The sequence below is a fragment of the Podospora pseudocomata genome, assembly GCF_035222375.1.
Source record: "Podospora pseudocomata strain CBS 415.72m chromosome 1 map unlocalized CBS415.72m_1, whole genome shotgun sequence".
In the NCBI taxonomy this organism is placed as follows: domain Eukaryota; kingdom Fungi; phylum Ascomycota; class Sordariomycetes; order Sordariales; family Podosporaceae; genus Podospora; species Podospora pseudocomata.
Window position 1 is genome coordinate 3,862,925 of NW_026946363.1, and position 13,771 is coordinate 3,876,695.

General features: G+C 51.6%; 4 protein-coding genes across 4 annotated transcripts; 2 read left to right on the forward strand and 2 right to left on the reverse strand.

Moving 5' to 3' along the window:
- Nucleotides 1-1,089: 1,089 nt before the first annotated feature.
- CPA2_2 (carbamoyl-phosphate synthase (glutamine-hydrolyzing) cpa2) lies at nucleotides 1,090-3,143 on the forward strand (the record flags this gene model as incomplete). Its single annotated transcript, XM_062882952.1, is given in 4 exon segments — nucleotides 1,090-1,110; nucleotides 1,121-1,160; nucleotides 1,217-2,553; nucleotides 2,610-3,143. The coding sequence occupies 4 exon segments, from the start codon at nucleotides 1,090-1,092 to the stop codon at nucleotides 2,715-2,717; spliced, it is 1,506 nt and encodes a 501-aa protein (XP_062748825.1). The 3' UTR covers nucleotides 2,718-3,143.
- On the forward strand, nucleotides 3,144-4,370 carry QC762_113130 (uncharacterized protein; the record flags this gene model as incomplete). The annotated part of the gene is made up of 1 exon (XM_062885729.1): nucleotides 3,144-4,370. The coding sequence occupies one exon, from the start codon at nucleotides 3,144-3,146 to the stop codon at nucleotides 4,368-4,370; it is 1,227 nt and encodes a 408-aa protein (XP_062748826.1).
- Nucleotides 4,371-4,404: 34 nt separating this feature from the next.
- Nucleotides 4,405-6,239, reverse strand: QC762_113120 (uncharacterized protein; the record flags this gene model as incomplete). Its single annotated transcript, XM_062885728.1, has 5 exons — nucleotides 4,405-4,556; nucleotides 4,616-4,722; nucleotides 4,786-4,929; nucleotides 4,988-5,523; nucleotides 5,578-6,239. 5 exons carry the CDS (start codon nucleotides 6,237-6,239, stop codon nucleotides 4,467-4,469), a joined length of 1,539 nt encoding a protein of 512 aa, XP_062748827.1. The 3' UTR covers nucleotides 4,405-4,466.
- A 930-nt stretch (nucleotides 6,240-7,169) lies between these two features.
- Nucleotides 7,170-10,253, reverse strand: QC762_113110 (uncharacterized protein; the record flags this gene model as incomplete). Its single annotated transcript, XM_062885727.1, has 2 exons — nucleotides 7,303-10,253; nucleotides 7,170-7,263 (listed from the first exon to the last, which is right to left on the reverse strand). Exons 1-2 carry the CDS (start codon nucleotides 9,666-9,668, stop codon nucleotides 7,170-7,172), a joined length of 2,460 nt encoding a protein of 819 aa, XP_062748828.1. The 5' UTR covers nucleotides 9,669-10,253.
- Between the last annotated feature and the right edge of the window lie 3,518 nt (nucleotides 10,254-13,771).

Genomic DNA, 13,771 nt, shown 5'->3' on the forward strand with positions numbered 1-13,771 from the left:
TTTGCAGATAGTCTGGTGTTTAGCGGCTTTGCCAGCAACATTTTCGAGAGAGTTCAAGCCCTTGAGTCAATCCCACCATCCCATCCTTTCGATCGTTTATCCCAGCTTTTAGCTATTTATCCCATCTTTCTCAACTCGTTCCGCCAAGTGGCCCAGATCGTGCCAACCAGCTGTCCGAGCTTCGGCCTCCTCGTCACTCCTCATACCGGTGTCCACTCCCTGTTCCTCGGCTACGTCAGTTGTCCAGCATGGACGCATTCGAAATGTCAGAGACACTGCCGCACATGATTATCTTGTGTGGATAATGTGCTTTGATCACTAATCTGAAGCTGGGATGAGGTTCCCGTCGTGTGTGCTCATGCTGCTGTCGATCTTAGCAGCGCTTGCTTACCCTCACGGCTTCGTTCGCTCCCGTCTGTTCTCTTCGCCTCCTTGCGCCCATTGCTCGTGCACAAGCGTGCCACACAGTATTACACCTGCATTTAATAATGACATGTGTTTCCATTATGTTTGTACGCATGATCCAAGATGTTTCAAGGCCTATGGTGCATGTTAGCACACCTATTCAGCATATTTAGACACCCAAGTGGGATGTTTAGATGCCTTAACAAGATAGTCATAGACCTTTCTACTATCTTGATAGGCCTATTTGAAATAGTTGGACGCGTTTAAACTATTTTAATAGGCCTCCGAGTGATAGTTGGACGTGTTTGAACTATCTGGGGATGTCTTTACACAATGTTTTAACGCCTGAGTGGGATGTTTGGACACATTAGCACAATATTTAAACGCATGGGCAAGTGCTTGATACACCTTGGTGTTGCAGTGTGATACATCCACTTCGCTTCACTACATCTGGCTGTGATATCGTCAATCATACAGCGTGTCTTTCACATTCATTCGGATTGCACTTTTGAACATTTTTCTGGTGCACAATTCTGCGAAGTTTGCAGCTTGTCCCAACATTGTCCATGCCCCTTTTTGATGGACCCATTTTTCAGGACCCCACTTTTCTCCTGATGAAGCAAATCGTCCCCCTTCACCACCACACTTTGTTTACAACGTTTCTACCCATCTACACACACTATTATGAGGTCTATGATACTAAAAGTGGGTCTAGTATAATCCCGAGACCACGTCGACCGATTTTGACGAGGCCGGTAAGTTGATTTCCTTGACGAGGACGCGATTTTGAGACTGACGAGATGGAAAACAGACCGCCTTTATTTCGAAGAGTTGAGCTATGAGCGTGTGATGGATATCTACGAGCTCGAGAACGCCAGCGGTGTGGTGGTGTCTGTCGGTGGCCAGCTTCCCCAGAACATTGCCCTTCGTCTCCAGGAGACTGGCAAGGCCAACGTTCTCGGAACCGACCCCCGTGACATCGACAAGGCTGAGGACAGACAGAAGTTCTCCGAGATCCTCGACTCCATCGGAGTTGACCAGCCCGCCTGGAAGGAGTTGACCTCCGTCGAGGCTGCCGAGAAGTTTGCCCAGGAGGTCGGCTACCCTGTCCTTGTTCGTCCCAGTTACGTCCTTTCTGGTGCTGCTATGACTGTCATTCGCAGCCAGGATGACCTCAAGGACAAGCTTGAGGCTGCTTCCAACGTCTCCCCTGACCACCCCGTCGTCATCAGCAAGTTCATCGAGGGTGCTCAGGAGATTGATGTTGATGGTGTTGCCTCCAAGGGTGAGCTGATCATCCACGCCGTCAGTGAGCACGTCGAGCAGGCTGGTGTCCACTCTGGTGATGCCACCCTCGTCCTCCCTCCTGCCAACTTGGACCAGGACACCATGGACCGTGTCAAGGAGATTGCGCAGAAGGTCGCCAAGGCCTGGAACATCACCGGTCCCTTCAACATGCAGATCATTCGCGCTGAGGATCCCGAGGGAGGTGTGCCCGCCCTCAAGGTCATCGAGTGCAACCTCCGTGCCTCTCGTTCTTTCCCCTTCGTCAGCAAGGTCCTCGGCACCAACTTCATTGACGTTGCCACCAAGGCCCTTGTCAGCAAGGACGTTCCCCAGCCCACCGACCTCATGGCTGTCAAGCGTGACTACTTGGCCACCAAGGTTCCCCAGTTCTCCTGGACCCGTCTCGCTGGCGCCGACCCCTTCCTTGGCGTCGAGATGGCTTCCACCGGTGAGATGGCCTGCTTCGGCAAGAACCTCGTTGAGGCCTACTGGGCTTCTCTCCAGTCCGCCATGAACTTCCGCGTTCCTGAGCCTGGTGAGGGTATCCTCTTTGGTGGTGAGCTGAGCAAGAACTGGCTTGCCACCGTTGTGGACTACCTTGCTCCTCTTGGCTACAAGCTTTATGCTGCCGATGCCGAGGTCAAGGAGTACCTCGAGACCAAGTCCAAGCACAAGATCAACGTTGAGGTCATCGAGTTCCCCAAGGAGGACAAGCGCGCCCTCCGTGAGGTGTTCAAGAAGTACGACATTCGCGGTGTCTTCAACCTTGCCCAGGCCCGTGGCAAGACTGTCATGGATGTCGACTACGTCATGCGCCGCAATGCCGTCGACTTTGGCGTGCCATTGTTCATGGAGCCTCAGGTTAGTTTCTCCCTTTGCCTTGCTAGATTGATCAACATGCTAAGACTTTTTACCAGACCGCTATGCTCTTCGCCCAGTGCATGAGCGAGAAGCTGCCCAGGCCCGAGGGTATCCCCTCTGAGGTCCGTAGGTGGTCCGACTTCATTGGTGGCAAGCCTTTGTGAATAGGGCAAGGCTCTGGTTTCCAATGTTTCTTTCTTGCTTAATGTGTTCCTATACTTTTTCTATTTGAGGGCATGGGAGGAGGAGTCCAAAAAGCAGGGTGGGTGTGTGGTGTGAGGAGAAAAATATGAGCGGCGTTTGAACATTTGCTGGAAGGGTTTTCGATATCTGTATTCATTTTCACAGCGGCGGTGACATGGTTGGCAGGGAAATTTCTAGTCGGTTACTTGATATGATATGGTCTTTAAAAGTGAACATCTTTTTTTTGTTTGTGATTGCTGTGATGTTTGATGGTATGATGGTGGGTGGTTTTACAGAATGAACTATGGAATGGACTTTGAAGAGGCCTGATGGTACATTTCCAGCAATGATATTGTGTATGTAACCTTTATAAGCCAATGTGATTTTCTCACATAGGAGAACATGTTATGGGGGGTTTTGCTTTCAAAAGTGACATGCCGTTGCTTTTCAGGGTTAGGGTCTTTCTTGCACCAGCAACCCTCTATCTAGCGCACGGGCTCATCTCCTCCATTGCTCTTACACTCAGTCCTCGTTTCATTAAAAACTCTCCTTCAACATCAAACAACGAACACTGCCCACGACTCAAAACATTAGCGACATCAGCCTTGTCAAACAACCTCACATACTATCCCTCAGCAGTCTATCCACCACACCAACCCCAAACCCTCAAAATGAGCACCACCAACAACAACAACCACCCCCAAGAGGAAGAAGAAGACGACTACATGTCCCCCCTCTTCCTCGCGCCCCCCACAACGACCTCCTCCGCCCTCCCAATAAAAGAATCCTCCCTCCAACGCCACGCCCGTCTCAAGCGCGAGGCCGAGGCCCGTTCCCGCCCCAAATCAAAAGCTGAACTCGCCCAGGAAGCCGAGTTGCAACGCGAAAAAGCGCATTCTACCTCTTTGCTGGCGTCAAAACCCCAGTCGAAAGGCCTGGCGATGATGGCGAAGATGGGGTTCAGACCTGGGTCTACACTGGGGTCGGGCAGTTTTGGGTCGGCGGAGCCGATCAGGGTTTCGATCAAGGAGGGGAAGGAGGGGATTGGACTGGAGAGTGAGAGGAAGCGGAAGCTGAGGGAGTTGGTGGAGAACATGGAGAAGACGGAGAAGAAAATTAAGGTCGGGGAGGTGGATTACAGGGAGCGGATGAGGCAGGAGAGGGAGGAGCAGAGGCTGGAGGGGCAGGTTAGGGGTGCTCAAAAGGTGGCGGAGGGGTTGGATTCGGAGAGGGCTAAGGAAAGGGGGGAGGAGATGGGGAAGAGGTTGAAAGGGATACCGGTTGTTTGGAGGGGGTTGGTCAAGGCTAGGGAGGAGAGCGAGAGGGATAGGAGAATGAGGAGGGATTTGGAGGAGCATGCTATGTCACGGTTGCCGACGTATGATGATGGGGATGAGGATGCGGACGATAGGAAGGCGTTGGGGAAGAATAAGGTGGTGTACGAGGTGGCGGAGGATTTGGATGAGGAGGATGAGGAGTTGGATGAGTTTAATGGGTTGACGGGGGAGGAGAAGTTGAGGAGGTTGGTGGAGTATTTGAGAAAAGAGCATCATTATTGCTTTTGGTGCAAGTTCAAGTACGAGGATGAGAGGATGGAGGGGTGTCCGGGGCTGACGGAGGAAGAGCATGATTGAGGTGATTGTCACAGCCTAGAGAGAGTTGAGATACTGCATGATGAACAACTCTTCATTGCTCTCCGTTTCGCTGCCTTCAACACGCTACCCAATCGCTCAATACATGTCCAAAATCTCGCCAATCACATTCCGGTAGATACCATTCGGATCAAACTTTTGCCTCACAGCTTTGAACCGGGCCAGATACTAATAAACGTATTACGTTAGTCAACCACTGTGCCTCTTCGTCGAGGAAATAGACTTACGTTTGGGTCCAGATGCTTCTTCGACCTCGCAAAAACCTCCCTCGTATTCTTGGTCCAATGAGGTCTGCAGGGGAACTCGTCGATCAGAGCATTGGCAACCTTGCGATCTGTTTTCTCTCAGGTTAGCCCCCCTTGTGAAGAAAAGAGAGACAAAAAGTAGCGGCACGCACAAAACGGCTCGTTAAACCTCTTCTCATCGCCCACACTCGGTCGGTATGAGGGAAAGTCAAACATGATCGTCCCCTTTGACCAATCCACCCCGTCAGAAGTGTTGTATGTCTGCTGCCCAAGAAAGTCAAAATAGTGCCGACCGACTGTTTACCAGTTGTCAGCGCATTCTCGCCTTTTCATACACACTCAGGAAAGACTTACACTTGATATTAATCCCGCTCCTATACGTACTCGTCATGATAATCCCCCTCTTCAACTCCTCATCAAATAGCCCTCTCGCTCTCTTCAACACCGCATTCGCCATCGTTACCGGGAAGGCCAGCTCAAGGGTGTAAGCCCTCAGCCCATAGTCCCATTGAGCCTTTTGGTCTGGGTAGAGACCACCGATCAATACATCATAGTTCCAACCATAAACCGGCCACTTGTCAATAGCTTTGTTCGTCGTCTTCTCCCTAAAGTTTGGCTTCTCCCACTGTCCAAAAAAGATCTCCTCCATGAGCATGTTGGATGTGGGCAAGTACTTCCCGCTGTTGAGCAAATTCTTGGCAGCAAACGCCTCGAGTTCGGTCACAGAAAAGGTGTTTTGGAAGCCTTGCTGCTCAGTGAAGTTGGCGGGGACAACATCGTAATATCGCTGGTGAAACTTTCTCTTGTAGGGCCACCACCAGAGATTCGCCGTTGCGTACGGGGCAACCATGCCGTAGATGTCGCCCTCGAGAAGTTCCTTTTCGTCGAAACTGTCCTGGCTGTCAGTCTGTCGTCCGGCGGTTGATGGGGTCAAGTATACTAACGTGTTCTGCTTCGCATAAACCTTGCTGTCAGGATAGATCTTGAGTTTTATCCTCGCAATAATTCCCAACAATCCCAGACTGGTCGAAGCAGCCAACCAGTCATCATCACTTTCATTCCTTTCTACTTTTCTGATCTCCCCCTTTCCATCAATGATCTCCATGGCCAACACACCCGCCGCCACCATCGAGTCTTCTCTAATCGAGCTTCTGTGAGCCCCCATCGCCACACTCCCGCCGAAACTGATGTTCCAGTTTGTGAGGGTGTACCCAACACTGGCACCCCTATCATGGAGATACTCGGCCAGCTGGAAGAAAGTAACTCCAGCGTCAACAAGTACGGACCCATGGGGGGCCCCCTCGGGAAGGCTGAAGTCGTAGATGCCGGCCACATTGGCAGTTCGGATGATGATGGTCGAGTCGTCGCTGCATTGGGTATCGTACCACATGTGGCCCTTTCCTGCGGCGCGGACCAAGGACTTGGACTGGATGGTTGACTTGACGACGGATTGCATATCCTCGACGGAGGTGGCGTCGTGGACCCGGGAGACATTGTGGCAGGCTGGGGAGCCTGGGCCGTCAAAGGTGTTCCATACTAAGGCTGATGCGGTGCCCGAGCAGAGGAGAAGGCTGCTCAGGCCCACACCAAGACCTGTGGGAATCATCGTTGCCGGGAAAGAAGGGATCTGGAACAGAGGGCGGTAAACAAGCAATCACCTAGAGATCTGATAAGAGGTCTAGGTTCAAGCCTGGTGGAGCTTTTCCCGGGATTTCGAGCCACCAAGAAGGCACACTCGCTTTATATCACCCACCACCACCACCACCACCACCACCACAACAACAACAACAACAACAAGAAGAAGCTCTCACTCCCCCCTCTTGACTGACACGACGATGTCTCCTCGCTTCCATAAACAGTAACCTCACCTCCCACCTCCTCCAATTCACCCTCCAACCAACCGCGGCTCCTCAACCGCTTCTCTCATCTCAACCTCTACAAAAGCCACATGTGATCCTGCCCGTCTCATTGGAGCGTAGCATCCCACTCGTCCACACCCATTCTCAGTACATACAAGATCTCCAAAACAACCCTACCTGACCTGCAAAAGCACCGCAAGCGAATTCTCTACTCTATGAGGTCCTTCCATCCCCTTGGCTCGGTGGCTCGCTTGAATTTGTTCACCACCAACGACGTCGTTGGTCGTGATAGCCGCCAAGCCGGCGGGCTGGCCTCAAGGGGCAAATTGAACGAGCGAGCGATGTCACTCCCCGCGAATCACAAACGCCAGCGCCGGGCAGCCACAAAAAAAACGCGGGGAAATGCAGGGTATAGAGATGACCCAGTCGGGGTTTTTACCTTGCTGTCACGGTCATTTCTTGGAATGTGGACTTGAAATAAATCCAGGAATCAACTGGTTGCTGAAGATGCTGATCCAAACGGTCACCAGTCATGATGGTGGAGAGCTGTGCTTGGTGTGCAATGAGCTTCGAATGGGAACAACCTTTGAGAAGCTAACAGCTACCTTTCTTCTTGATCAGGGGTTCAGAGGAAGTATTCCAAACGTCTGGCTACGAGGTGGTTTTTTCCATCAATATCAGCAAATCGTCACCTCCTTCTTCTCCAACCGCAGCGGATCTAGAGCGAGGTCGTTATGTCGCCTGGCCCTCCTATCTCTCCTCACATCGTCCATAGTGAAATCAAGTGTACTCGACCCCGGAGGAGGATCCATATCCCCTTCTTCATATGGTCGGGGATATCCAACAACCTCAAAGCTCTTGAAGAAAGGGAGCCCCATTTCCTTCATAATGGCCCCATCAATGAATCCAACCCTCTGATAACATCCATCGTCCAACCTCTTCAGCAAAAGCCCAAATCGATAGTCAACAAAGCCGTGATCCAGCACATGCGGCACACGAATCAAGAGCATTGCTGCCAGCCCGTCTGTGTCAATTTGACTATCAGAAGATGGAAAATCCGTACCACCTTCTACCCATATACACCCGTTCCTCTCAGTCTGCAGTCGATATACCCCGTCTGTGACTTCGGATCGACTTGGTGCAAGCCCATACACATCATTCAACGGCGGTTCCTTCTCTTGCCTTGCTTTGATCTTGGTGACGGGCAACAGTGGCCCCCTCATCGTCAAAGTGCCTCCCGCTAACCTGCCAAAGGGATCATGATCCCTCAGTTCCAGAGAGTGGGAAACATACTCTGCCAACGGCTCAAAGTCAAGGACATTCGACTTCCAAGCAACGCGCTTCTCATACCACTCATAGACAGGAAACTGAACCTGGCCCACAACCGAAGCCCAGGACCACGACGGGGCAACATGCTCCTTTGTCGGTTCAAGCAGTCTTTCAGGGCCAGCTCTGCACCAAAACAGCCCCTCCAGAACACCACTTTTCCACAGACCAGCCATATACTCACCCTGCATCTCCCTCATAGCCTCGTGATCATTCTTGCTCCTAATACGCACCACCTCCCTTGCCAACCCAGCCACAGCAGGAAACCGGTCCGTCGCCTTGGTGATATCCCGTGCAGTAAAATCCTGCACCATCCAGTGCCAATCCACCCAGTTGTACCGACACCCTCCACTGACCTCCCTGTCTGCCGGTCTCCACGTTCCCTTTGAAAAAATTGTCTTCTTGACGTTTGCCGTCTTAGCAAGCCGGCTAACATAGTTCCGCTGCATGCTCAGAATATTCTGACCTACGACCTCCCCATCTTCATTTGCCCTGATGGTATTGCACTCCCAGAAAGCTTGACGGGTTCCGTACTGAAGAGCGCGTAGGGGCAGAAACCGCTCTTGCAAACACCATGCCCTTGAACTTAGAGGCTCGTTTCGGAGGTGGTCTGGATTTTCTGTTGATTTCCAGCTGTAGGTCCAGTCACGGCCGTCAAGTTGGAGGCAGAGCTTGATGTTGGTGGTCGTTCTGGAAGATGATGGCGAGGTGGGTGGTGGTGGTGGCAGCGGCACCACATCAGGAGCCTCTCTTGAGGAAAGGAACCCCAAGGTGACCCCAGGAGAATTCGCTCCTATGATGACCAAGTGGGCGTACCGGTAAATATCCGCCATCTGAGCCGCCTCTCGGGCCCAATCCTCTGGGTCGTCTTGAAGGATGCAAAGACTATCAATCCACACATATCGAAGACCCAAACTCGCCACAAGAATCACTGCATCCAGGAAGGTCTGCGGTAGCTTTGATATTTCGATTCCTTCGTGGGTGTGAAGGGCCAAGGTCTTTCGAGTTGTCATAAAAGGTGTTCCTCCAGCTCCCCAACAGTGACTTAGCGCAACAAAACGATCATCCTGATCATGGCCGTCCGAGTCGATTGACTTCTTTTCTTGCAGATATATCCTGTCTCCTCCAGGAAAGACCTCAATCAACCGCGAAGGCATCCATCCTACAGGTTTGTCGAGTGGCTGGCATGTCCTACCATGCTCATCGACACACTTGTTGAGCCATGTTTTTGCCAGCGTCAGGCTTTGTTTTGACAATGGACTTGCAGACACCAGGGAGACCACATTGATGTCCTGTCCTGTCTCTGCGCCTGGTTCGGCTTCCAGGGTAGCTTGATCGATCCGAAGCTCTTGCGGGGCACAAACTGCATCCCTATCGGCCGCCTCGGTGTCCCCCTCACCATCATGTCTTGCAAGATTCAGATGTGCCCGAAGGCTTGGATGCACATCGAAAGAGGTGCTAATTTTCACATTACAGTTGCACACAACAGCCCAGCGGTTCCTTAGTCTGCGTCCATCATTGAGATACCGCGGTAACTTCTCCAGGGATATCTCGAGCTCTGCTTCGTTTCGATAAGCCGGAATCTCGTGAATGGGACGGTGAAGGTCTGCTGGCGGGTGCTCAGCGTCATAATCGGCCTCGAGAGTTGCTCTCTCCACCTGGACGACTCTGGACTGCGACCACCCCTTTATAACGATGGTACAAAACCTGCAGGTGAAGGAGGAGGTGTGCACCTCGCCGAGAGTCTTGTGCCAGAGGGGGCTTAATGGTGTAGCCTCGGCTTCATCTGTGAATGCTTCATGTATTGTGGTGGAGAGGCTCAAGCAGAGCGTACAGAGGTCGTCGCTCATCTTCTGGTCAAGATGAAAGAACAGTACTGGAGAGAATTTACCGTCATGAGGGTGGGAAATTTTGCTTCCGAGAACACTGCGGAAGAAGGCATCATCACCAACGTTCCTTCCTTCTGTTTGCCTAGCCCCTTCTGTACAAACGCCTCATAACCCCATTCGAACCCTAACCCTCTCGCAGGACATTCTCACTCTGAATCTCGATTTATTTTGTCTACATCCCCTGGTTGTGCCATTCGACGAAGGCACGACATGTCTCTGCCATTGCCAGACATACCCACCCATTTGCGTCCAGGGTGTCAGTTGGTTGGCGTATCCGATAAACTGATGTTGTGCTGCCTTCACTTTATCTTGACAGGTTGCCCAAGACTTCTTCATCGCGCGCAATAATGACAAACATTGATGAGCCTGAGCTGAGTTGAGACAGGCCTCTGTCAGTTCCCGCCTCTGTCTTTGATTTGTCTCGTCCAGGCTAATCATGTCTCGCCTATGGCAGCATGGAGCAAACACCTCGAGAACCTCGACTATCGGATGAAAGCACACACATGCACCACCACCTCTGAGCAAGCCCGTCAGCAGCCAACCGCCCATCCCACAGTTTCTGACTGGATGATGTGCATCCCGGTATCGGTTTCTTGAATTGTGAAGTCCTGTTAGTGAATATCAAATGCATGCGAACTGCACAGGACTCGTCACATCACAATCTCGAAAAGGCGGGGAGCACATTGGATACCACTCTCACACACCCACCATCCGATGTTTAAATTGAATCTGTTCGGCTGACAAAGTGAGGGCGGCAGTCGTCCGAATTCTTGCGTCGAAAAAGAAAAGAACAATGTCAAAACAAGGCCAGCAAAAGATGGGATAAAGATAGAAGAAACGAGACAAACCATGGGACGGGAGGGTGAACAGACTTCAAAGCCCCGAGAGTTCTGCAGGGCACAGACTTAATGGGAGTCTTAATTCTCTTGGAGACCTGCGTGAAGTTGTCTATACGAAGCCTTGTGTTATCAAAAGACTCAAAATTCCAAAGTCTTTACCCCGCCAACCTGAAAAACAGGAGTTACCCACGCAACTGTGACAACCCCTCAGTGAGTTTTATATCCTGCACTAAGCCACTAACACAGCACCAACGTATACACTATTCCCTAATCCAGCGAGGCCAAATGTACTTCACAATTCCAACCTCATATGAAACCGAGGCTAATCCCAATAACCTCACTTCCTCTCTCATCGAAATGACAGTAAACCTCTTTCAGCGCTTAGTTATCATCTCATCGCCCAGACAACCCCTCCGGAAGAAACTCCGACCATACATACCATCACGACAATCCCCCCGTCCACATCTGGGCACGCTAGAACACCCTCTCGAAGTTCTTACCCTCCCACATCTCATTCCGAACTCAACACCACCATCCGTAGCGTCCCCGAATTCATCATCAGGCGGAGTCCACGCAAAAAGAGAGAACCCTTCTCTCTTTTGTTCACTGCCACCGCCCAGCTCGTTCCCCATCCCCGTCCCCATCCCCGAAAGCCCCACGGGTAACTCCACGTTGTTTTAGATAGTGCCATCCCAATCGAGAAGAGCCAAATCCTATCCGCGGATACACTACACTAGATAAGACCCTCCGATATCTTTTTGACACTAACACCGTCCTATACCATGGTGTCGGGTGACACTAAAATCACCACCAAGCCCCCCAGCTAGAGTTCTCGGGAAGAAAGAAAAAAAAAAAAAAAGACCACACGAATCAATGAAGAGAGCTTGATGTCTGTGCGGGCTGGCTCTCCTGTTTTCCCTCCCTTGCTTAATCAACCACCACCCAGACAACATAACATCTCGCTTGTTTATTCCAGAACTCGGTAACCACTCGGCTGTCCCGTTCACAAATGTGTTTCTCGCGCTGGAGATTTTGTGTGAATCAGTTCATCTCACTTTAATCCCATGTCTGGGTAGCAATGACAAACCTCCCTCGAGATCAAGATCGTCATGCCACACCCAACAACACCACCAAAAACAGTAGATATAGCATAAACCCATAATTGTGACAATGCACAACACCCATCCAAAGCGCACCCGACCCCAGAGCAACAATTCCCCACACCCAAAAAGAACAAAAAAAAAGAGGCGCCCAATACTCTGTACAACCCCATACAACCTCTTCTTTTCGGCCTTTGTCCAAAAAGCACATGTTTTTTTTTTCCTTTCCAAAGTCGTAGCGCCGAACAGGGGCCCAATGTGGTGTGTCCACGTACCCGCTCTCGCCGCCGCCGCCGTCACTGTCACTTCGCGGGGCGTCAAAGCCCCCCCCTTGCCTGCCCTCAACCCATCTGCCAGAATCATCGTACTGCATCATACGGCAGTTGCACAAAGTCACCAGAGAAAACGTTTCGAGTAAGGTAGAAGAGAAAACAGAACGATAGATTTGCACCTCCCGAAAAGCCGTGTGATGATATTTACAAGAATATAAAACGCCTACTGACTTTCCCCCATCGTGAGATGATAATGCTCGATGATAAAAAGATGTACTAATTAAAAAAATAAAAAAAGCAACCAAAAAAATAACCCCTCCATGCAATTTTTTTGTGTAAAAAAACAAATCAAAATCCGGCCCTCCCCATCCCGTCGCCCAATTCCCCAACGCCTTGCCAAAAAAAAAATGTCAAAAATGTGTATTTGATCGATTGTAAATCTCCACAAGATTACAATTGTTGTCTCTGTCGGAAAAAAAAAGATTCGGATGTTTGTAAAAATGATATGCAAGCCACAACTGAGGTGAGTTGAACGCTGTGTTGTGGCAACTCGAGGTCACACATACACACAAATAGCGTCCGTTGACCGCTTCCCCCCTAATTGCGCCGCATACGATTCCAGATCCGCTTCATGACCCCCTTTTCCGTCCCGTTCGGGTTCCAATGGTCAACCCCATCAAACTTGCTCCAGTCCATGCTCTCCTTGGGGGTAACACCCTCCCTCGATCCCACCGTTCTCCCACCCTCGGCAGGGGGCACAGAACCGCTCGCACCACCCGTTGGCCGGCGAGCATGTTGCTGGTAGCTCTGTTGCTGCTGCCGTTGCTGCCAGCCGTAAATCTCATCCTCGTGCGCGCGTAGGTCGGGTCGGGTAAGCGTCATTCGCAACGTCATCTCACGGGATGACACTGGAGCCTGGGCGTAGTTTCCAACCTCGGGCGTTCTAACACGGGCATGCTGAGCAATGTCAGGGGAAGCAAATCGCGCGGGGCGGAGACCGCCGGGTCTGTTCTCGAATGATTCTGGTGTCTTGGGCGATTCAGGATCCGCCAGAGAATCCGGGTCGCTGTTGAGGGAAATGTTTTCGTCTTCATCTTCATCCGCCAAAAATGACTGCAAGTTTGACGGATCGTCGGCTGGTTTCTGTCGTGATTGTCGGCGAGTAGCCACGTCGCCGTCACTTTCTGGCGTCGTACCCCGAGAGAGGACGTCGGCCGCAGGGAAACCAAACTCCACGGCTTCGTCAAACTTTTGGGGTGAAGCCAGATACACTCGAAGCTTGAGACGAGCTTCGGGATCCTGGTAGTGCGCCGCGGCCGGATCGATCGCCGTGATGGACTGTTGAGGGGCATGTTTTGGTGTGATCAATGATAGAGTGCGAGATTTGCGCCGGCTGTGCAACACCGGGCTCGAGGACCCGCTGGCTGGGGGATAGTAGTTTGGTGATGTGGGCGAGGTGTTGGCATCCTTGGTGGCCGGCCTGCTGGTGGAAGAAAGCGATGTCCGACCAAATGGGATCTTGGAGATGGACAGGTGGCGACGAAACGAAGGTCTCTGCTTAGCCGCCGGCATGCCCTCTCGAAGACCGGCATGGTAGTCGTCCAAGAAGAGACGAAGGTCTAGGTCCTCCTCCTCATCCAACCACCTAAAGCTGTCGATGAATGACTGGGGAACACGGGTGTCGTCCGCCTGGTCGACAGGCCCTCTGAGACCCCGGTGTGAATCCATGCTGTGTCGTAGTGGCGAGAGTGGTGATGGAAGACTATCAACACCCATCGTCAGGTTTCTTCGACTCGCCTGACGGTTAAGCTTATATACCGCCTCGTCAGCCGCGTCCAGAATGACACTAGCAC